The sequence below is a fragment of the Nematostella vectensis genome, chromosome 14, assembly GCF_932526225.1.
Source record: "Nematostella vectensis chromosome 14, jaNemVect1.1, whole genome shotgun sequence".
Taxonomy (NCBI): domain Eukaryota; kingdom Metazoa; phylum Cnidaria; class Anthozoa; order Actiniaria; family Edwardsiidae; genus Nematostella; species Nematostella vectensis.
In genome coordinates, this window is record NC_064047.1 from 4,467,726 (window position 1) to 4,490,600 (window position 22,875).

General features: G+C 39.0%; 3 protein-coding genes across 5 annotated transcripts; all 3 read left to right on the top strand.

Moving 5' to 3' along the window:
- Positions 1-659: 659 nt before the first annotated feature.
- LOC5510163 (glycine receptor subunit alphaZ1) lies at positions 660-8,360 on the top strand. The gene is made up of 9 exons (XM_001630585.3): positions 660-894; positions 2,719-2,825; positions 2,927-2,997; positions 3,644-3,888; positions 4,545-4,627; positions 5,211-5,333; positions 5,903-6,118; positions 6,385-6,524; positions 6,887-8,360. The coding sequence occupies exons 1-9, from the start codon at positions 836-838 to the stop codon at positions 7,250-7,252; spliced, it is 1,410 nt and encodes a 469-aa protein (XP_001630635.3). The 5' UTR covers positions 660-835; the 3' UTR covers positions 7,253-8,360.
- Positions 8,361-8,774: 414 nt separating this feature from the next.
- LOC5510165 (dnaJ homolog subfamily C member 28) lies at positions 8,775-12,328 on the top strand. Its single transcript, XM_032379326.2, has 4 exons — positions 8,775-9,045; positions 9,903-10,067; positions 11,145-11,449; positions 11,761-12,328. Exons 1-4 carry the CDS (start codon positions 8,804-8,806, stop codon positions 12,267-12,269), a joined length of 1,221 nt encoding a protein of 406 aa, XP_032235217.2. The 5' UTR covers positions 8,775-8,803; the 3' UTR covers positions 12,270-12,328.
- A 1,371-nt stretch (positions 12,329-13,699) lies between these two features.
- Positions 13,700-21,052, top strand: LOC5510151 (TGF-beta-activated kinase 1 and MAP3K7-binding protein 2). 3 transcript variants are annotated; one of them, XM_048721962.1, is made up of 10 exons: positions 13,830-13,972; positions 15,132-15,257; positions 15,413-15,483; positions 15,752-15,795; positions 15,888-15,992; positions 16,533-16,626; positions 17,999-18,088; positions 19,020-19,196; positions 19,800-19,943; positions 20,251-21,052. In XM_048721962.1, the coding sequence occupies exons 2-10, from the start codon at positions 15,193-15,195 to the stop codon at positions 20,334-20,336; spliced, it is 876 nt and encodes a 291-aa protein (XP_048577919.1). In that variant the 5' UTR covers positions 13,830-13,972; positions 15,132-15,192; the 3' UTR covers positions 20,337-21,052. The 3 variants fall into 3 exon arrangements, with proteins under 3 accessions (XP_001630637.2, XP_048577919.1, XP_048577920.1); XM_048721963.1 differs by lacking the exon at positions 13,830-13,972 and adding an exon at positions 14,245-14,378; XM_001630587.3 differs by having other exon boundaries at positions 13,700-13,972; positions 15,132-15,483.
- The last annotated feature ends 1,823 nt before the right edge of the window (positions 21,053-22,875 follow it).

Sequence of the window (22,875 nt, forward strand, 5' to 3'; positions counted from 1 at the left end):
TTTGTTTGTATTTGTCGTATTAATTTCACTTTTGAGACTCAAAAAGGGAAAAAGTGGAATCTAACCTTGTTGATGTCTTTAAACACCTGTTAATACAGAAATACTTCAGATGCATTCATATGTAAAGAAAGTTCTAGAGAAATGTTAAATATTAATCCACTTTTGTTTGAAGAAGTATCCACGAAGAATATGTTATCTAAGAATTGTCTTACTTGTTTTCACCTATTTTGTTGAAGTTTTTGTTTACTTCTAACATTGTTTTGTTTCAATCTCTTATATCCTCCTTTTGGCAGTATTTTGATGAAATATTGAAGTTAAATTGAATTGGGTTAAAGATAATTCTAAAAGCGTTATTTTAATTGTTTTATTTGTTAAAATTAGTATTCCTGAATTTAAGATTGAATTTATCGGGATCAGAAAAAAAAGGCCTTTATATAGCTATGTTATCTTGCGTTAAAAAAGCACTTTAGATTCTCTTTACTCTATTGACCTTCCATTCCTACCTCCAACTGTAATTAAATAGCGTGGAATGAAATTTTCATTTGAATTTGGCTTGTTGCAAACAGACAATAAGATCGATATGTTTTGAATGACAAAAAAAAAATGATGACCTTCGTCTCAGCGTGACTTAACCATATTTGCTGACATTGCACCAATTGATGACTTCGTTCGCCTCGTCTCCCCGAACGTTCTCTAGGTAATAACTCGGCGGCATGAATCCTACCAAAGGCCAAGCCATCCAATGGCCGAGGGGCACATTGAGCGCACTGGGTAAAAATAGGGAGTTCTAAAAAGATGTTCAGAGCTTCTTTCAGTCTTGAAGATAGATGCCGATATGATGTCTGCGTTTTGGATTGTGGCGTCGTTAGTTCTGGGAGTTCTTGAAACAGTCAGGTAAATGTTATATGATATAACATGATGAATACCCTGAAAGGTGCAATTTCCAAATGAGTTTTAAGTGTATTGGATTCAGTGAAAAGTCTAGGCGCGAGAAACCTTTTTTTAATACCCTTACAAGCTTTTTTTAATTGTTTTTTTTTATTGAGAAGTACCTTTTCACAGCTTTTGTAGTTTTACATATTGAAATTTACGCGGCAGCTTCTCTTTGTGTATCTATAGTTTAGAAGTCGTAGTTTACCAAGTTTACTTTCAATTTTCGTTTTAAAAATATAAACGAGATTTGCGTCTTTTGTATAATCAAAGTCAAATTCACTTGTCGTTACTCTGGAACTGGGTACATTAACAACTGGAATACCAACTACTGTAAGGATATGACCTTTTTTTTTCTACACTTTCTTTTTATAAGAATGTTTAACTCATTCCTCGGTTAAAAAACTTTCTTTTTCTCAATTTCCACCGCACATGATTTCAATTTTGTTGCTTGCCCGGAAAGGAATTGCCCTTGCAGCAAAATCAAACACTCACAATGGCTTCGGAAGTTTTTGATTGGTCAAGCAGTTATTGGTCATAGCAACTAGCAACAAACAAATCCCTCTGCCTTTTTTTTTTTTTTTGCTTGTTGAGTATAGCGGATATTTTCGGGTCTTTATGTGCGCGAAATTGAATTATTTCTTTGACACCTGTCAAAGAAACAGAGAACAATCAGAAATTTAAAAAAATATATTTTCGGGGTGTTATGTATGCACACTGGACAACAGTCAGCACATGTACTGACGTAGTTAGTTGTCATAGTTACTGGACGTATGCAATAATTATTTCTTGTTGTGTTGATCTGTAATAAACTCAGTGTAAGCCTCCTTTAGGCCGGGTTCTGATAATAAAACACTACACGGGGTGTTTGGAATTTCCGCGCACAATGATCATAACTCGATGGAACTAAAGAAAAATTCCAAAAAGAACACGTTTTCAACGTTGATTCGCTTTTCTGCACAAGTTCACCAAGAAATAATATTCGCCTGTTTGAAGCATAAGCATTGCACTCCATAACTTATAAAGAGTGATCTCCAGTGGTTCGTGTCGCGTAAACAAATCCTAACCTCTCCAGGGGCGGATCCAGGATTTCAAAATGGGGGTGGATAATTGAGTTTCAGTTTCAGTTTAATCTTTGTTTATTGAGGGTAACATATTTAACCGAATATACAGTTTTCTAACAATTATGGCCCTCGGTTAGTAAGCACTGTCACTGGGGATGGTCACTGCCAGAGGGTTTATTGCATACCCAGTGGTTACTTTACGTCTTTTACGTCCCTTCAACTCACTTGTCACACAAATTCGGATCAAGGCAGGAACCCGGAAAAAATTCCCAGTTTGATTCGAACCTGGGCCACAGCGGTGAGAGGCCGACGCGCTAACACACTAGGCCACCCGTGCTTCCACGAAGAAATAACTTGTGCTACTGGTTTTGAAAACATTGCAGAAGAACTATAAAAATTTTAGTTCCGGAAATATATGACTTGCGAGTTGTGTTTATTTATAAACATTTAATATTTCACCTCAGAGAATCACGCAAAACTCCTACTATCTCTGGGGAAGAGTGTAAATACACCTCGAAGAAATAGAAAAAAGCCTCCCGCCCTTTCGAATTTTTTTTTAGAAATCCGGAGGGAAACATTTGTTTATTTTAACAGGCCCGTACCAAGGATTGTTCTTGGGGGGGGGGGGGGGGATCCGCAACACCCTTGGGCACGGGACTGTTTAATTTGGCCCATACCACACACACACGATTTGCTAATTTGCTAATGACCATTCTTGATTCAGGGCTGAACCAGGTCCAAAATGTCGGCTTCCTAATAATAGAACTATCGCCCAAGTTACGGATTGTATCAAGCATGATTATGACAAAGTTCAGAGACCTTTTTCTGAGGGTAAGTTAACCTTGTTTTGTATCTGCTTTTCTAATTCTTCACTTGCTATTGTCCTTTGTGTTGGTAATTTCCTCTACTCATTTTGTATTTTGTCTTATCAGATGGAGGCCCCCTTCGTGTCCATGTTGACCTCGTTGTCATCAAAATCGGAAATCTAGATGCACAGACGAACGTAAGTCCTGAAGAAAAGATGGACATGACGAATAGATGCAAAATGACGAATAGATGCGACTTAAAGAATAGATAGGACATTTCGTTAGATGGCCACTGAGAATAAAATAGTAGATTTGCACTAAGGAAACATATGACTTTTTGGATGGCAAACCCACGCGCCCTCCGTTTTAAAGAATGTCCATCAACTTCTCGTTTGTTTATAATAATACAACGGTTTTATTTGCAAGGAAACTTTAAAATAACCATACACGATTGAAGTCTGATACTTAATTAATAATATTCGATTGAGAGTTTCTCAGTTTCTTGTTTCAATTGGCCGATGGAAATGATTCTTTGTGTGACTCGGCATTGAGCGGGAAAATAAAGTGGCGGCGTGGTTGGCCTACTTTAAAAACAAAAAAAAGCAATTTATTCAGAGCTTACGAATCAGCCAGAAATGGCTTATTTTCACTGAAAGGTTTCTTTTTTTCGCTGTTCGTAAATAATTCAAAACAAAACACAAGAGATGCTTTTGAATATAGTTTCCCATTACTTGAAGCTCTCTACATTTTGCCATTAATTCCTGATATTTGCCGAAATCTTTTGCGGTATCTAAAGACGGCTAATATGTATTATTTATTTCTTTTTCTTATTTCATTCTCAAGGATTTTTCTTTTGAGTTTTACATGCGTCAACGATGGATCGACCCTACATTAAAATACAACAAGTCTTCCCTCTATAACAAGAACTACTCTTATGCGATCCTGGATCATACACTTGTGAATAACCTCTGGAAACCGGACACGTACATAGAGAACCTCAAACGTCTAGAGATGGGCTTTAGCGGAGGACCCTTTATCAACGAGGGATTGAGGCTCTTCCCAAACGGACTTGTCTTGATAAGTTCAAGGTAATAGGTATAGTCTCCAGCGCAGCCGTCCTTTGTGTCAGTAACGCGGGAGGGAAGCGTGACCAACACAAAAGACGGCCGCGCGGGGGACTAGGTAATAGGCGACTTTCGCTAAGAAATCACGTGGCTTTTTGGCAAACTCGCGCGCGCTCCGCCTTTTGGCGGCAAAATAACACACAATAAAATACAAATTATTAATAAGTGCTCCCTCCGTATAAAGGGTATTGGTCTGTTGTGGCGCGTTAGAGGCACAATAGAGAAACATTAAAAAAAACAATAGGGGGCACAGCCACGCCCCTACTGGTCATTTTCTTATAATTAGTGTTAATATTTGTGGGGGGGGGGCACGTGCCCCCAGTGCCCCACCCCCCTGCTACGGCCCTGAATCTATAATTACATTACCAGATAAAATCAACTAACTTGCCGCCACACACTACTTAGCAACCGATCTGACAACCAATAATTAATGAAAAGGGGTGGATTCAAAAGTAGCAAAGCAAATAATGCTTATCTCCAGTGTAAACAACTTAAATTGAAAGGCTGATAAACCACTAAAGCATTTTTTTAAATTTATGATCTTTTGCATTGTGTATTATATATTTATGCACTTTCTGGTCTAATGTATTATGTCGTTATATGCTCTTGGCTGTCATTAGGGTCAGCGCTACTTTGTCATGCGCAATGAACTTTCACAACTTCCCAATGGACAGACAAAGCTGCTCCGTCACTATCTCAAGCTGTAAGTAGACTTTTACTTTGGGGAGAGAGGGGGGGGGGGGGGGTCTTTCTCAAGCTGTAAGTGGAACTTTACTTTTAAGGGGCCGTCTTTCATCGAAAATGATGGAGACTGGAACCCAGACAAATATTTATTGTCCAAGTGGATGTGTTTGAATATTTAGAATCAAAAATACAAAACTCCAAAAAGCAGTTTTCCGTTGAAGATGACTATGCATTTACTCCCAATTGGAGATAACGACTGTAGATAAATCAACATTTTTTTTCTGCCAAAAAAATTTAAAGTCATTTGTTAATTGGTTAACGACGCACCAAAAGTAGCTAGAGACTACCTTGCTTAACAATATTGTTGAAATATCTTATTTGCTTGGGAAACATCGTTATCCATAGATTAATATTTTATGCGTTAGAAAAAGAAAGGAATGCAGTTGCCTTTGTTAATGTAGCTGAGTGAATTTAATTATTGTTTAAAGTCTATTTAGTTCGCTTTTCGAATGTACAGCTCATTTACATTCTGATGCAAAGATTTTCTTTTGCGATCATAGACATAAGGCATCAAACCATTTGATTTTTTTTCAAATTGTCAGATTTTTTCACGGAAGATGACTTGTACTACGATTGGAATGATGTGTCCATCTACAAAGGCAACCTGAGCCAGTTTGACTTGCTCGGGCTGGTCAGTCTACGTAAGAGTCTCGTCTTCACATCAGGTCCGTCAGTAGTATAGTTGGGACCGAATTAGCCGTTTCTTTGTTCACATCAGGTCCGTCCTTCTGTCTGTCTGTTCTTCGTCTTTCTGTCCATCTGTCCCTCACTATGTCTGCCCTCTGTCCACCCTACCTTCTGTCCGTCTTTCCATCCCTCTGTTCGTGTGTCTATTTGTCTGTCTGTCCATCCCTCTGTTCGTGTGTCTATTTGTCTGTCTGTCCATCCAACCTTCTGTCCTTCCGACCCTCTGTCTGTCTGCCCGTCCGTCTCCCTTTTTGTATGTCTATTTGTCTGTCTGTCTATCCGACCTTCTGTCCGTCCGACCCTCTGTCTGTCTTTCTGTCGGTATTCGTCTGTTTATCTGTCTGACATTGTACATAATGTCTTTCTTGTCAATCTATCTGTCCATCCAACACACTGTCCATCTGTATGTCTGTGTGTCTGTCTGTCTTTCTTTCTGTCAATCTGTTTGTCTATCTTTCTGTGTCACTCTGTTTCGTTGTCTGTCTCGCTAGGCATTAAATCATCTCGTCCGTCAAAAGCGCATTTTTATCACTTGTTCTTGTTGTAGGGACCTACAGCTCGTTGGTCGCCACGTTTCGGTTTCGTCGTCGCATCCAGAACTACCTGCTCTCGTTCTACGTGCCGACCATCCTCACCGTCATGCTGTCGTGGGTGTCATTCTTTATCAGTCCAAACTCGGCTCCTGCTCGGTGCGCCCTCGGGATCATCACGGTACTCGCAGTCGGAGGTTTTTTAACCAATCAGAGGAAGTCATTTCCAACAGGTGGGTCACCTATTTTGAGTTTATTTATTTTCCTCCTTTCTAGTCAACAAGTATGCGCACGCTAGTACAAACTAGTGCAATCGTAGTGTGCAAATTATTCGAGTTAGCTATAAAATTTAGTCGCTGTTTTAAAAAAAAGGAGCACAAAACGTAATTAAACAGTCACGAATTTTAGCGTTTGCTTTGCGTCAATTATCTTGATTATCAAAAGGTTTGACTACAGTTTTTGAAATTTATTTATTTGACGTCATTCGTTGCGTGCGCAGTGTCCTACGTCATGTCCGCTGACCTGTACATACTGGTGTGCTACGTCTTCGTTTTCTGTGCCCTCCTGGAGTATGCTGTAGTTCATTTCTTCTTCGTCTACGACAAGCAGCTCCTGCAATTCCAGCAGCAGCAGGAAAAGGTATAATGAATTTCAATTAAAATCAACCCTCACTTAGATGTTGGCTGTCTTTCCGTTATGAAACAAGCATGAAGATTACATATGGTGGCTTGAAAAAGCCTGGGTGCGGGGGAAAGGGGTGTGTGTGTGTGGAGGGGTGGGGTCCCAACAGAATTCCTGCTAGTATCGCCGGAATAAAGGAATATCCACAAGAAGAGAGCTTATGTAATAACAGTGATAAATAAGCCAAAGGAAGTACTCTATTTAGGGCTGGCCCAAAGTCCTTCAATGGGATTTCATTGTATTTTATGAACGCATGTAGCGATACTCTGTGATGTAATGTTAATGATGATGATGATGATGATGGTATTAATTTTTTACAGCTCATGAACCAGAAAGATGGCAATGCGCAAGACATAATCGATGAAGGAGAGTTCGAAGAGGACGCAGACGACGACAATAACCAAGACGACCAAAAACCTCCGTCGAAGCAAAAGCCCTCTTTTACAACAGTAGAAGCATTCAACAAGGTCGCACCCGAATGCGAGAGTCCTGGGAACAAGCCAGCACGTGGTTTCGGCCGCACCTTCTTGAAGGTTCTCTTGTTGCCACTGTTGTTTGTGAAGAAAGGCTTGAGAGAGATCAGCGAGAACGCGTTAATCGTAGATAAGATCTCACGTGTTTTGTTCCCAGGGACCTTTGCTCTTTTTAATGCCATCTATTGGGGTATTTATCTTGAAGAGCATTAGATACTTTTTGGTACTGCATTTCACTTCTTGTTTATATCAAGTATAATTTGTAGTATGAGTAAAAAAAAAATTGTTTGGGAACGGTGGTTTCTCGTCTAGCTCGGCCAATTTCTTGAAAGGACATTACATACCATTTTTATATTTGAGAGTATTCCTTATGTCTTTTATTACGTTTTACTTAAAAAAGTCAAGAATTTCACGTAAACTTACAGGAACTCAAATTGTGTTTTGGTGTTGGGGATTTGCTGCTAGTGTTGCGCTGCTGAGGGAGTGGGAGTAAGGTAAATGATGACGGTTTCCAGAATGCGTTCAAGATTTTCTATGAACAGCACAAAGAATGAATAAACCGCTTTCATTGTGGCTTTCAAACGGGGTTCATTACTAATGCAAATCTTATGACGACGTTCTTTTCGTATGTAGTTGCTTTGAATCTAAACAGTGCAGGCGCGTACACAGGGGGGTGCGCAGATTCCCAAGACGCTTCCCCCCCCTCGGCCAATCCTGGGTACGCGCCTGCAGTGAGTTAAATAGCCTGAAGAGCAAGCACTTATTGGAGTTTCATTTACACATTTTTGCTGAAACTGACCTCAGGGAATTTTTATCACACAAACTCGGCAAAAGGTTGACACCATGAAAATCTTAACGGCAAAAAAAAAAAAAAAAAAAAAAATAGATACATGAAAAAAAGGGTTGCATGATTTAATATTAATCAGGGGGATGAAGGGTTCGTGATAGTGAAACAAATTTGCTCCATGATTCGTTAAAATTGAAATATAAAGGCCGTGATTCGTGAAATTTTATGTTTTCTTGAACCGGAATTAACGAATTTATCTTGCGTTAATCTTGGTTTTAAAATCTCGTGAAATTCGTGAAACGTAGCTTTTGGTCTAAATAGCATTCAAAATGCTAGTTGTTTGGTAGTTAGTCTATCGTTTCTTTACTTTGTTATTTGGTATTTTCAAGGATGATTTTAAAAACTAACTCTGCCATTCGTAATTGCTACCCCATCCCCCCGTTCATCCCCCTGAATGATGGGTTTACATAACATGTATTAATATTTAGGTAATTTGTTCTTTGAGTAATAAAAAGAAAGCATTTTCTTGCAAAACATCTGCCTGCTGTCGTGTGTTTGAATGAATCTTTTGCACCTCCCCCCCTTTCCAAGCTACATGCCTCCTCCCCCGATATAAAATCTTCCCCTTGACATGTAAAAAACTTGGAGAATACATGAAACTTGGAGAGTACATGTTCTGTACAGCATTATTTAGACAAGGTCGCGTCTCCAGAAGAGAGAGTGGGGACGGAAAAAAGCGCCGCTGGTAAAGTTAGTCGTTTGCCAGGCTACAAAGGGTTACAAAGGGTGTCGTTTGAAAGTGGTACTAGGTAACGCGTAGGGACAGAGATCATACGAAGAAGGAAAATATAACCAGTTTAGGTAGAAATACGTGCTTTATTCAACACTTACAAAGCGTCATGGAGTCAAGTTATCCTATAGCCCGTGGGGTAACTAGCCAGCGGTCTCACCCTATTCGTCAAAACACGTTATGCAATATGGCCACCGTGGCTGTGCAAAACCTCTGCTTTCTACGCCACCATCTCCACTCTAAAGTGACCTACAGCATGCTTCGCTGTGCAATTGTCACTGTGAGAGCTGCCTCAAGTGCAGCAAGCCAAAAGCCGAACTTAAATGTGAGAGAATGCTACATGTTATTAGGCCTTGAAGAAGGGAAAACTGGATCGGTCGACGCGAGGGAAGCCTATCTCAAACTCGCCAAGCAGTATCACCCAGATAGGTAAAAAAGCAAAATAAAAAGAAGACATGGCCGACTTTATTCACAATGATTTCCAATGGCTAAATCACCTTATGGCTTCAGTCATTCAAGATTCTTATAGCCAATTTGATTTCTGATTGCTTCTAATTCCAACACCTCTTGGCAAGATGCTAACCAAAAAAAAAGGGCCAAATGTTACTCTGTTAGTTTTGAGTGACAGTATCCACGTAGCGACCACAAAGTGGTTGGGATGATGAGGATAGACCCTGCATGCTTGGAGAGAAGGATGGAGTGAATAGGGAAAGGGAGTGCTTGGAGCCGGTTCTTGCAGCTGACCCCTGTTTTTTACCCTGTGCCTCTTGGCTATTGCAAGATTGCAAGAAATCCTTCCCTCTTTCTAGTCCTTTGGGCTTCCCAACAGACAGGCTAGAGTGACAGAAGCCAGAAAAGATTTTTTGCTGAGGCTGAGAGGCTGCAAAATAGTGAATAGGGCAGAAAATGCTGGGCTAGACTACAGAATTCAGGGCTACATCTAAACTTATTTGCATTTCCATTGTATTTATTCCATCGTTCAATAGGAATCAAGGTGTGAAGTCCCATTGGCCCTGTATTCTGTAGTCCCTCCAAAAGGTGTTAGCAATTACGGCGCAACCAGTAAAACTGTGAACACCTAAAATATGTGTGGAATGTTTATTGTCTTCTGACGAATCAGACGCGAGAATTTAGACACTGAGACTTGTTGAGACATGTTTCTAGTCGACTGTTTGAATATCTCACGAGTGATTGGTCGGAACAAACATTCCATTCATATTTCCGGTGTTCACTGTTTTCTTGGTCGGGCTGTAATAACTGTTATAACGATAAATTTTCCTGTATAGTGGAAAAAGCACAGCCGATGGCGAGAGGTTTGCCATGATAGAACATGCCTATCGTGTGGTCTTGATGAGTATAGAGGAGGGAGAGTCTGCTCAGAAGCAAGAACAACAAGCAAATTCTGATGAAGAGGACAAGTTTGACATTAGACATACTGCACCACAACACAGGTATAGCATAGTGTTTGTTACCCAGGGGGGGGGGGGGGGCTCCCATACTAGCGTCTGATGCTGGGTGTATGTTGGTAATTTTTGTGTTTGGTTTTACCTTACATCAAGAGATTTCAAAACTATGTTTTATGTGCCATGTCTCAAGAAACAAGTTCAATTTAGGAGGCAAAAATGTGCTAAGAAATCTGTGACTTTTTCTGGGTGGCAATAGCAACAACATAAATCAACTTATTCAGTGCTTACAAATCAACCAGAATGTTTCTTTGGGAGCCTAGTGTAATACCTAGGTGGCGCAGTTGGCAGAGTGTCGCTCTTGTGCCTGTGCCTCTCACCACAGGTTTCCCGGTCACCCTGTAGTGCCTGTGTCTCACCACAGGTTTCCCGGTCGCTCTGTAGTGCCTGTGCCTCTCACCACAGGTTTCCCGGTCGCTCTGTAGTGCCTGTTCCTCTCACCACAGGTTTCCCGGTCGCTCTGTAGTGACTGTGCCTCTCACCACAGGTTTCCCGGTCGCTCTGTAGTGCCTGTGTCTCACCACAGGTTTCCCGGTCGCTCTGTAGTGCCTGTGCCTCTCACCACTGGGTTCTGGGTTCAATTCCCCGTTCCGACGTGAGTTGAGTTAGTCGGTCTTGCCTTTGCTCCAAAGGTTTTTCACCGGGTTCTCTGGTTTTCCTCCCTCCATAAAACCAACAATTTTTGTAATCTGTGGTCAGACATTAGTTTTATGGCGGCTGCAGGGGCACCTTCCCATGTCTTAAACTCATGAATCTGCCCTCTCATAATCCAGTATCTTGCTGCAATTAGAGTGATTACCTGCTCCAATTTTATTTAATTATTTTGTCAAAAAAGGGATTTTATTTTTTCGTCACTCTCTGGATAGCCACACTTGTAGCCATTTTTAGGCAGGCATTGCGAAAAACGCCCGTAAGGGAGGCTACTCTCTGGAGTGAAGGGCCCAGCCATTTGTGTTTATTATGGCTTAAATTTACCACTCCTGTGATTTCTAGGTGCAACTCACTTTATTTCTTATGCATTGACAATGTCCTTATTTAGCAACATATATCTTTTTTAATAACCAGGAGATTCCTAGAGTATGGTGGCTATGGCTCTGGGACACCATCAATGCGTGAAAGGCAATTCCAACAACATAAAGTACAAAGTGCCATTGACAAAGTCTTTGAGCACAAGACCAAGCAGTTTGGGTCAGAAGAGACATCTATCGCAGCAGCAGAGAAAAGAGCAATTCGTAGAGCCAAGATTTCTGGTGCCATTGAAAGACTTGTAGAAGACCTCATCCAAGAGTCAATTTCAAAGGGAGAGTTTAAGAATCTGCCAGGGAGTGGAAAACCTTTGAAGGAAGATAAGATTGCAGATCCATATCTGGGTATGGTATGGTTTATGCTCTTTTACAAGGGCGACAAACGGGGAGGGGCACTTGTGTCTATGAGAATTTTGGGACCACTGAGCCACCCCTGTTTTAGGAAATTGGCACAAATTAGACATCATTTCATAAGATCACCAAAAGTTCTAAAAAATTATTGGTCTGGCTTTAGAAAGTTTATCATTCTTTTCTGTCTCAAGTCAACTCTAACAAATCTACATGTGCTTTCGGCCCCCCAAAAACGTGTAAAAATTAAATTTGATATTTTTTTGTTATTTTCACCCCTGCTTAATATTTTTCTGTTTTTATTACAGATTCTTCTACAAGGAGACTGAACAAGATTCTCATAGACACAGGTTATGTTCCAGAATGGATCGCATTAGAGAAAGAGATTCGGGAAGACAAAGAGATTTTACGGGAATTACTCCTGAAGAAAAGAACAAAACTTGGCCCCATGCCATTCTCCAAAGCCAGCGCACTAGTCTGGGATAGAAATCTGGACCAATTCCATGAAAGAGTGAAACTTATTAATGGAAAAATTGACAAATTAAACCTTGTGGTTCCAATAATGAACCGGCAGCAGGTCCATATGAATTATGAGAAAGAAGTTGAGAAAATCTTGACAAAATTTGGTAATGGAGATTTTGAGTTTACTAACTCTACTGAAAGCGACTTGAATGATAGCTCTGAAAATTTTATACCTGCTGAAGCTGGTTCAAGTGCACAGCTATTTCGCACAGTATGGAGATTGTTGCGTGTTACACTTTCTTCTTGGAATGACAGACTTTTCAAGAAGGAAAGTACTAACAGAAGAGAAAGTTAATTGAAAAAAATGTTATTTTATGTGATATTTATGTGTAGCAATAAATTCTTCTTAATGAACTTATGATCCCCATAATTCCTTGTTTTATGGCCCGAAATAGAGCCATAAACTGATGGAAAAATTATAGGCTTTCCAAGCTGTTATACGGCATCAAAAATAGGACAATGAGACATTTATTGTATGCAATGTTTGGAGTGCCTTTTTCTCTCAGTGCAATGTGTTGCGTTGTTTTTGAGCGGAAGGTTCCAGGATGTAAGCAGACATGTGACCAGATGGGGGTGTCTGAAGGGCCTGGACCACACTCTACTTATGTGACGAGATGAGTTCCACTCCAGTTGACCACTTTGTTGGTAGTGAAGAAGACGGTTGATTTTATGTGTGTATTTGGATAGAAAAAGTTTCTAGATGGATCCAGTGACCTATTACCAGAGCTAAGGATACCAATTTGAACATACTACCCTTCACCCCACCCTACGTTTGTTTCTAGACACGCCCCCGGCCTATGGCCCATCAAAACAATTAGAGCTGGCGTAGCACCGTAGCTTTATGATAAAAAAGCAAAGCTGTCGAGAAGAACAAATCTCATGTCGGATTTTGTTAAATTCCCATGTTTTTTTTAGTTACACTCAGTTCTAAGGAGTGATTTTTACAAAAACCAAAATGGTAATTCGTGATTTATATCATATGACCATTGAGACAATATTGTGATTGAAACGTCTCAGAAAGAAATATTACTTTTACGTTTCTGAATTTATTCTGTACTGACTGTAAGCTTATACAACCCTCTTGCATAGGGTAAAGCAACTAAATCCCCCAGTCGGCACGTAAACATTTTCCTTCACTGGAAGTTTATTGTAATTGGATTAGGTAAAAACATGAAGATTGAATCCGCTTTATACGTGAATAACGAAATAAGCTGATAACTATTAAATAAGCACTGTGGAATCTTAAAAGATCCGTCATCAGTTAATTAAGGGGGAAACCTCGCCTAAAGTAACCGGAATTTGGTGAGAAGAAAGTATGAACAACGATGCGTTTTTTTTCTCATTAAATAATTTAGCGCAAACGTTATGACACAAACACACATAAGCACAAGGCATTAGTATGATATGCTTGCTAGCTTCACTAAAACATAGCTGTCAACCTCGCCCTAAGGAAAAATCTTGAGAAATACAGTGAATGTATCAGAAGTACCAAGATAGCTAATGCGGGAGAATACAGTAAATGTATGGATATTTACAAGAAAATTAGGCTTGGAAAAGGTTCAAAATCTTGAAACTCCTGCCTAATGCAGGAGAGTTGACAGCTATGCTAATTATCCACGACAGTCTAGTTAAGTTGTTTACGCTATTTCTACACACCACAGAAGGGCAACTTCCGAAGCTTTACGAATTTATCCCGATTAACTATCGACCGATTACAGTCACGTGCCTTATTGTTATGCGCAAACTCCTGTCGAACGGAACTAGTGGACTTCGATTTTCGCACAAAATGCACCTTTCTCCCCTCGTAATTTAACCTCAAAGGGGTGTTTTGACGGGAGAACAGATTGCAGGGAGTTTATTGTGTTATTTGGTAGCTGACAAATGTCTAAAGTCTGCACCGCAAAGGGTGAAGACAGCGAAAAACATGATTCCGTGAAGGCATTGCAGTCTCGATTCCCGGAGTTACCATTGGACGTTATCGCAAAATTTCTATCCCAGGTTAGTCTTTACCTATGATTTATCATCGTGTTGACTAAGAAAAACCTCAACTCTTTCTGAATTCCCTTACAAATAGTGTTGTTGGTTGAAAAGTGAATGCAAATACAAGTATTGTTTGGTGGCTGTATTTTGTAAGGGGTTTGTTTTGGGCTCGGTTAGCAGGCTGACTATTGAAATGGAAATTTTATTTCTAAATTGCGATTTAACCATTTACAATAAAATAAAAGAACCCTTCAGTTATTTCGGAGTCATTGAGAGCTCATGTGCGTGGTTTGAGGTCAAGATATGAACGTTAGTTTGGTCAACCCGAGAGACTCAACTTTATTTCCAAGTTTTTGCTGATGAAACTTATTCAGCAGACTTCCTGTTCTAACATATCTCACAAGTTTCGAGTGTATTATAATTGGTAAAGCATTCTACAGTCCTTTAGTAAGATGTATTCAAGCTAGCAAAGCCTCACTTGTATTGGTTGTTTTGCGATCACACCACATTACGTTAATGGTAACAGAATAATAAGAAACTCCCACACAACCCACACAATGTTTATAAAAATCTTACAATTTATCATGAGCATTGTTTATAAAATAAGTTATTTAGACTTAGATCTAACGAGTTTGTTATTATAAACCAGATGATAAATTTTCCTATGCAGCTGTGCTACATTGTGATTAATTTTGTAATGTCACAACATTAAGTTACTGTCCCATGAATACCAGAAAACAAATATTCTTATCATTGCATTAATTTGAATGTTATAGTCACACTGTATACTTAACTGCATCATGTTTATTCATCCAAGTCAAAGTTTCATCCAATTTCAGATTTTCTATGATATATAACGCCAATCCTATCTCCAATCCCGGGTAAAATGTATGGAGAAGAGTCTCATTTGTTATAAAAAAATTTTCTTGTTATAAGCGACCATTTTGTGCACCTTCAAAATCTATCAAGATATTACAGTATACAAGCAACTTGTATCAATGCTTATAATATATTTGCGTATTACAATTCTATTCATAGTGTACACTAAACTAATCCTACACAATTTGCCATATAGGTTGCTTCCATGCACTCAACAAAGTTTTGCTTATGGTATATTAAAGCTGAGGTATTGCTAGTTGCTTTAAAACTTGACACAAAATTTATCTCAATTTTGCAGCATGCTGGAAATCTTGAGAAGTGTATTGTAATTCTAAGCCAAGAGAGTGACAAATACCTATATGGAGAGGACGTCGTGGCTGATAGCCCCACCCCTGTACCTGTTCAACCAAGCACATCTTCAGCGGCAAGTCGACCAAATCTATCAGCTTCTTCTGCACCTTTAGAACCCTTGTCAATCACAATACCACCGTCCAATATCACAGAACGGGCTCCTGGCTATGGTCCTCTATCTGTAATGCCAGTTACAAGACCTTTGACAATTGCCATTCCTTCATCTAGCTGTCTAAGCACTGTGTCTGAAGCTGAGGCTGCAAATACAAGACACCAATCAATAGATGCTTATAGTCAAAGTGAGTTCTCAAAGACTACTCTCCCCCAAATTTGGGATGCCATCCCTTTTGGGAATCCTCTAACGACCCTTGTGAACTTTTACAAGCTCACACTCATATCATTCCGAGAAGTGTGGTGTTAATGCTGTGTTAATACAGCCATCTTGATGTGTGTACCACAATATGACCTGGATGTTTAATAACACATCCCTCACATCTGAATTTTATCAACTTCCTGTCGGCCACATAATTGTTTTTCCTTTCTCTCAAATATTTTGTCCTTTTCTAGAGCTGATTCAACATCAGCAGCAGAGACTAGAAAGAATAAAAAAAGTAAGTCAAGTTAAATTATTTGTACTGATTATGATCATAATGCTTTTCGTTTGAGTGACCGTTCTGCACATATTTTTTTTTATTTTTCACAGGAATTAGAACACGAGAGAGAGAACTTATTTAAATTACAAGTAGCTGTTCGGGAAAAAGAAGAAGAGCTGTTCCACAAGAAATACAAAGTAGCAGATAATCCAACGGTAAGGTGTAAAGTGATGGTACTACACAGTTCATTTAAAAGAAGCTTTTAAATCTCTAATTTGTGATTATCTCCATGAAAACTGTGGACCTTGGAAGCAGAATTAAGTAGAACCCTATGGTGGGACCCTAAGGGGGGGGGGGGGGGGGGGGGGGAAATCAGTTTGTCTAGCAAAGTTTTCAGTTAACAGGGCTGGTTGAAAATTTATATATAAGCTGCTTGTGGTTTTGTAATGAACCAAGTATCACTGCTATCCTTGTATTAATGGATCCACTCAAGATATGTGAAAACAAAATACTGAAAGAATTATAATCAATCAAGATTGCTATTCATGAGTAGAAAGATGAAAGTTTGAGTTATCCAGCTGTATTACTGTATTTTGTCATTGAAAGCTCTAAAAATAGGGTAGCGCTAGTTTATAGGTTTTTGATTTCCTGTTATCCTGTTATTAAAATAACTAAAATTAGGACCAAATCCAAGGTTAATCATATAAAATCAGTTTGAGTTTTGAGAATTTGTTCTTGGTGATTATTTCTGGTAGGAGTCTAACATTGCTCATTTGCAAGAAGAGACTGAAGTCTTACGATCAGAAGTGGATCAGATGGCCAGTCAGATTGACAAATTAAATCATGGTGGTGAGTCTATATCTTTGTGCATAAGGAATGCCTTGTTTACTGTAAATGATCTGGGGGTGCGCATTAAATGTGTAACCCATTGTTCTCAGTATGATAAAAAGCGGAAATCAATAAGAAAATGCGGCGATCCCGTTGTAGTTGAGAAATAGTCACACAATCGCTTAAAAAACATAGTAAAAAGTATTCCAAATGAAGAATAGTATCTTTAGCCTCCTCATCATTTCCTTAGCAATTAATTATGCTTCCTTCTCCATTTTCTTGTTGTACGACATGTTGGAATTTACTCGCCCAAAATAGGGGTAACTGCCGTGAACGAAGACAAGCTCGCATTCCAATGTTCCATGTGAAAATAAGAATGTTTAGCAATGAGAATAACAATTTTACAGTTGTGCTAAGATGCGCTTGTTATGCCTAAGAGGTTCAAAGTGATTATCACCTTCACAAGCATGTAATTTGGCTTTCTCTGTGTAATCCACAAATTTCGCTAAATTTCCTGCATAATTTGGCTAAATTTTGAAAGACAAAACATTTAAGTGCACAGCTGATGTGTTCTTTTAGGGTTCTTAACTCTATTTCTCGTAAAAAAAAGAGAGATATTCTACGTAAGAGTGCGATATTTCAAACTGAATTTTGAAAACAAAATGACTAGGCGTTCTTTGCTAAACCAGGAAGGCCTAGGACTAATGATAAAATACCTTTTTTTAATTGGCTGGTGGCTAGGAGCCAATGAAAACTCGCCCAAGATATTTTCATTTACAGTATTGTACATTACTTTTTTTTTGACAATGTGCATTCTTGTTTGTACTATGTTGCACTTCACTCCTCTTAAAAGTGTATACATTTTTTAAGTTCGATTTGCAGTATCCAATTGATTCTATTTACAAGGAAATGTCAGAACAAGTTAAGACAGTATCCAATGCATCTCAACAAATAGAAATTACCACTTTTACCTTGGCCAACATTTAGATGTAAAAACCTGTCTCAGTTCTTGTTGTATTATGATTATTCAAATGTTTAGTCACACAGCCTTTAAATGAAGCCACAAACTGTTTTTATAAAGTGAATCGTCCTGTCAAAAAACCAGTGGGTCTCTTCATGTTCAACTCATTCATTGAGCAGGGATGGCAGAGGTTGAGGGGCTATTTTGTGTGGATGACGTTTGTTTGCATTTAAGCTAAAGGATGCAAGCAAATTCAATTGATTGCTGTGCCTTGGTCCCCCTCCTCCCCACCCACCCCTCCCCCACACATTTGGGACTGCTCCACCACCCCTGTTGAGAATGCATAAAATTAGATAAAACCTAAGATTGTTTAGTTTGTGAATTTCTTTACCAATCAAAATGATTTAAAACTTCCTTTATTACCTTTCACAGCAAGTCCACCACTCGGCATTATCAATCCCCAGCAGGATGTCTACCAGTTTCCTACTCCTCTGCCGCAAAGCAACCATTACCACCAGGGAGGTAAGTTGACTAACTGTACGCGCCTTGTGGTTGTATACTGTTGAATGACAAAACATTGTTGTCAACCGGCTTAGCAACTACTTGACAAGCCCACATGTAAGCATGTATTAACCACAGCATAACCTAGCTCAGAAGTTGATTAAATGTGCATGCCTTGAGGTTGTTTATAGTAATGACTGCAGGATTCTTGCATTCTGCACTGATTTTCCCCACTCAAAACTTTGATAATTGTGCAATATAAATGCAATAAATTAAATTATAGATAGATCTTAAGGTGAAAAGTATGACAGAAATGGCTTATCATTCTATAGCCGCTTACAGCACCAGGATGAAAGTAATATTTCAAAGATTTTGCTAAAAGCTGCCTCATTAAAAATAGTTACAAGGTATTGTGTTTACTCTCACTTAAAAAATCTAACACTATTGCCAACCTTATTACCGTAGGTATAAAATGAGCTAATTTCAAACATTTGTTGTCTGTACATCTTGATAAGAAATGCATACAAATATGAGCTGAAATTAGTTAACTTTTTAAATGTGTTGATAGGCCGGCATCAAATGAGAAAGAGCTTAAGTTTTCTGTAAATGTGAGCTGCAATTAGTTAACTTTTTTAATATTGTTAGGCCGGCATCAGATGAGAAAGAGCTTAAGTTTTCTGTAAATGTGAGCTGCACTTAGTTAACTTTTTTAATATTGTTAGGCCGGCATCAGATGAGAAAGAGCTTAAGTTTTCTGTAAATGTGAGCTGCACTTAGTACCCTTTTTGATATTGTTAGGCCCGCATCAGATGAGAAAGAGCTTAAGTTTTCTGTAAATGTGAGCTGCACTTAGTTAACTTTTTTAATATTGTTAGGCCGGCATCAGATGAGAAAGAGCTTAAGTTTTCTGTAAATGTGAGCTGCAATTAGTTAACTTTTTTAATATTGTTAGGCCCGCATCAGATGAGAAAGAGCTTAAGTTTTCCACGAGATCCAGGTGTTCTGCACTATGGTCCGCCTCATCGGCAACACCCTCCATATCCTGTCCAGCAACCACCATACCCTGTGAATGGGATGCCTGGGGCAATGCCCATGCCGCCATGGATACCACCGTATAATGCCCATCATGGTGGGTATTTTCTCCCATAAACAGCTTTCAATCACCACAAACCACCACAACTGGAGAGGGGAGGGGAATTTATCTAGGCCATAAAGAATAACTTATCAGCAAAGGGGTAAAAGTAAATAGGTTGTTTACCATTTATTTGGAAATTCCAGAAAGAGGTCCCAGTTTTTCTGGGATGCAATAATGGTAAGAAAAAGTTTCATATATTCCAGAATTTCTGGGGTGAGTTATGTACCATTTGCATCTATCCAGAAATTCTACTTTTGGGGTTCTGGGGAATAATAGTGGCTGATGGGGGCCTCTATGTAAAACTGCAAATGGTACATCATTTTGCAGAATTTTTGGTATCCCTGGTGAAAGTGGACTACTTCTAAAGCAACTCCACATTTTCCGGAAATTTTCCAGTGGGAGGAATAGGGTGTATGCACCATTTACAAAATAACCAGAAGTACCAGAATTTCCGATTAAATGGTAAACAACCATATGTATCTCTGCCAAACATGGGGGTCTTTATACCCTCTCCACCCTAGCCCTACATAGGAGCTTTTTGCTGGCTGTATTCACAACAACCTGTTATCATTTTATATTCTGACTGCACTCTTTCAGGTGAAGAGGGAGTTAATCCAAACCAAAGCCCTACTAGAGACCCTAGCCTCGAAAGGCAGGGGTGGATTCTTATTCCTCCTAGTGACCTTCCCAGGTCCCCCTCTGTGTCATCTGTTACTAGTTGCCCAGAACCCATACAAGAAGGTAATTTGGACACTTCCCATATCCCCGTATGTTGAAAAGGCTTGAATTTCTGGGACTAAAAGATGTTTAATAATGACTGCTTAGAGATGCTTAAGGCTGGTTGTCATATTGATAGCGCAACATTTCAAACAATCGCAGGGTGAGTTTCCATGAAAACATACACGATCCCCTGTGATTATGTGCGATAAATAGCAATTTTATGGAAACCAGCCATACCAAACCCAAATATCAAACATTTGACATCAATGATGGCCTTTGTTGTAAAATAAAAAGGATTTTCACTATTTTATCTTTGACTGTCTTTCAGAAAAACCCTGGCAATGTAAGCATTGTACATTGGAGAACCATGGTGCTCTTAACGTATGTGAAGCTTGCGATATGCCAAGAGATTGACCAGCCATATGGTTACTCTTTACAACTACCAGCCCTACTGCTATGTAGACTTACAGACATTGTTGCTTGTATCTGATACTGCTCTTGTTAGGACACAAGCTAAAAAAGTGAAAGAAAGTGACAGTGTATACCATGGAAGATTCACTTTGAAACCATTGGGGATCTTTGGACTGTGTCAATTTGCAAGAAATTTATCCTGTACAGATATGACATATCATGTTTACTTTCAGTATGGAGTTAACAGTACATTTACATTATAAGTTTGGTATTCCAAACTGAGGCATGATGTTTGTGAGCTGTCCCAACATCTGTTCATGAGTTTTCTAGTCCTTTGTTGGCACTTTCGATGTAGATAAGCCTTATGTAAGCAAAGTTTGTTTTTAATGGTTTTTGGGAAAAGTGAATGATTTCCATTACTGTGCATTGCCTAATGAATTTCAGTCTGAAGAGCTTTCAACATCCACAGGTCACTTATGACACAGTTGGATTTACTTTAAAAACACAGTGTAAATATATCAAGATTTTTTTATGAGGAGAAGAATGATGGTACATACAATGTACTCTGACATCTGAAGATGCTTTATACTTGGAAGTTGTACATTTGAATCCAGCTACAGAGAAGAAGGAATTTTACTCTGGGATTGCACTGGAGATGTAGCAAGAGTATTGTAGTTTATAAATGTAGTAAGAGAAATAAATGAACATTAATCAAAAAATAGAAATACATTTGGTCAGCCTCTTCTTCTAACAACAGAGATAATAGGGACCTTCAAATTAAGAATTCCGCGAAGAACAATACGACAGTGCATGCACAAGATTTCAACGCACACTAAAACATTGTTTTAAGCATGTGGAGAAATACAATATATACACCATTATGTGGCAATGGAGGTGGTTTGGCCAGTCTTAGAAAGGAGGGGTCACTAAGTTTTAATAACTAAGTCCTTCAGGCTTTGTACATGGCTTGCTTCTCAAGCCAGACAATCCTGTGTCAATTTATTAGAAACAGGCTAGTAGGCTGAATTAGGGATGGGATGGGTATATTTTTATAAGGCTCCCAAAAAAGTTCAAATATGTATACTTTAACCAATAGAATAGAAGTCATGTTTCCACTTATAAATGTAAAGTATATTCTAACTTGTTGAGTTTTTTTTGGCATACTGAACTGAAAATAGGGACTTTAAGATACGAGTACAGTTACGAAAAGGGTGATAGTGGTAAACAATAAATTTAATTTGAGAATTGAAAGGCTGCACATGAAAATGCGTTCTGTCTGATAGATTTCCAACCGTTCTCCCCCAAAACACCACGTGAAATTCCAAGTATTGCGGTCTGGCAACTATGTGGCCCGTTGTAGTATAAATTCACCTATCTCTGTTTCCTATTCTAGAAATAAAGTTTAAGGTTAATTTCAGTTTGTTCCTGAATATAAAGTCTATGTAATTTCCTCGAAACTATTGTGGAATTTGCTCCAAGCATTAAAGTGTTATCCCAGTCACTCCGTCCTAGCTGTAGCCGCATCTAAAGTCCCTAATAACAAAATAGGCTGTGCGGTGGTGCATCCCCACCCTCCCAGCCTGAAAAAAAAAAACTACATTGCAAGTATAGGATAACTAGGCCTGCATGGGCCTTTTTGGGACAGGAACATAAGCCTGAAAAAAAATTGATAATTACAGAAAGGTGGCATGCAACTACAACCCTTGGTTTATTTCCTTGTGTCTGGCCAGCCTTTTTTAAAGATTAACATTTCCTTGCATTAGATAGAAAGCCAGATTATTTTACACCTAAAAGATTGCCATCTGGTTGGTTTCAGGGCCTGGCTTGAGAAGCAAATACCATATCACATTGACTATCAAATTAAGGGTCTAACTTAAAGGGCTTTATAAAACCAAGAGTTACTACATAGATACTTTGAAAGCCCCCTATGCACTGGAAATAGGATAAACAATGATCTAAAATGATATTATTAACATTTTTAATGAGAATTCTCATTGAACATGACTGACAGTGATAGCAAAAATATTATCTCAAGCAAGAAACAGGAGTGGATGCTGCCTATTTACAGATAAGCATTTTCTGCATATTTACATCCACAATCTTTTAAATTACAAATAAATCCAAATGCTTGCCCATCCATCATGTTACATGACGTTCTTGAACAAAAGCAGGTCAACTTGCGACAGAAGGTTATCCCAAACTGCGATACGCAGGGTGTGGCTAAAGGGCATACGTCTGTTCCACTTTCACAGGAATAACAACATAAAGGGCCACACATAAACCAGAAACACTGACTACAGCAGTCTGAGTGTCTGTCATTATAGCTGTCAATCAAATCCCAATCTCTATTAGGGCAATCCCCAAATGTCTCAGGGCAGACTTTTCCACAAATCAGACAAGTCACCACTCCTGGTACGCAGATAGCAGCATAAAGCAAGAAACCTAAACAATTATAACAAAAACATTCTCCTTGTTTTGTACAAGGCCTCCATTTGCAAGCCGCGCAAAAACAGTTCGAATAAAACGCTTTGGGCTGAGAAAC

Bases quoted from the DNA above. Each gene is read 5' to 3' on its own strand.
- LOC5510163 (XM_001630585.3), top strand. From the start codon at position 836: ATGATGTCTGCGTTTTGGATTGTGGCGTCGTTAGTTCTGGGAGTTCTT. The intron at 4,628-5,210 runs GTAAGTAGACTT...TCAAATTGTCAG, and splicing joins CTCCGTCACTATCTCAAGCT to ATTTTTTCACGGAAGATGAC. The intron at 5,334-5,902 runs GTCCGTCAGTAG...TTCTTGTTGTAG, and splicing joins GAGTCTCGTCTTCACATCAG to GGACCTACAGCTCGTTGGTC.
- LOC5510165 (XM_032379326.2), top strand. From the start codon at position 8,804: ATGGCCACCGTGGCTGTGCAAAACCTCTGCTTTCTACGCCACCATCTC. The intron at 10,068-11,144 runs GTATAGCATAGT...TTTAATAACCAG, and splicing joins CATACTGCACCACAACACAG to GAGATTCCTAGAGTATGGTG. The intron at 11,450-11,760 runs GTATGGTATGGT...TTTTTATTACAG, and splicing joins GATTGCAGATCCATATCTGG to ATTCTTCTACAAGGAGACTG.
- LOC5510151 (XM_001630587.3), top strand. From the start codon at position 13,856: ATGTCTAAAGTCTGCACCGCAAAGGGTGAAGACAGCGAAAAACATGAT. The intron at 15,796-15,887 runs GTAAGTCAAGTT...TATTTTTCACAG, and splicing joins GACTAGAAAGAATAAAAAAA to GAATTAGAACACGAGAGAGA. The intron at 19,944-20,250 runs GTAATTTGGACA...ACTGTCTTTCAG, and splicing joins CCCAGAACCCATACAAGAAG to AAAAACCCTGGCAATGTAAG.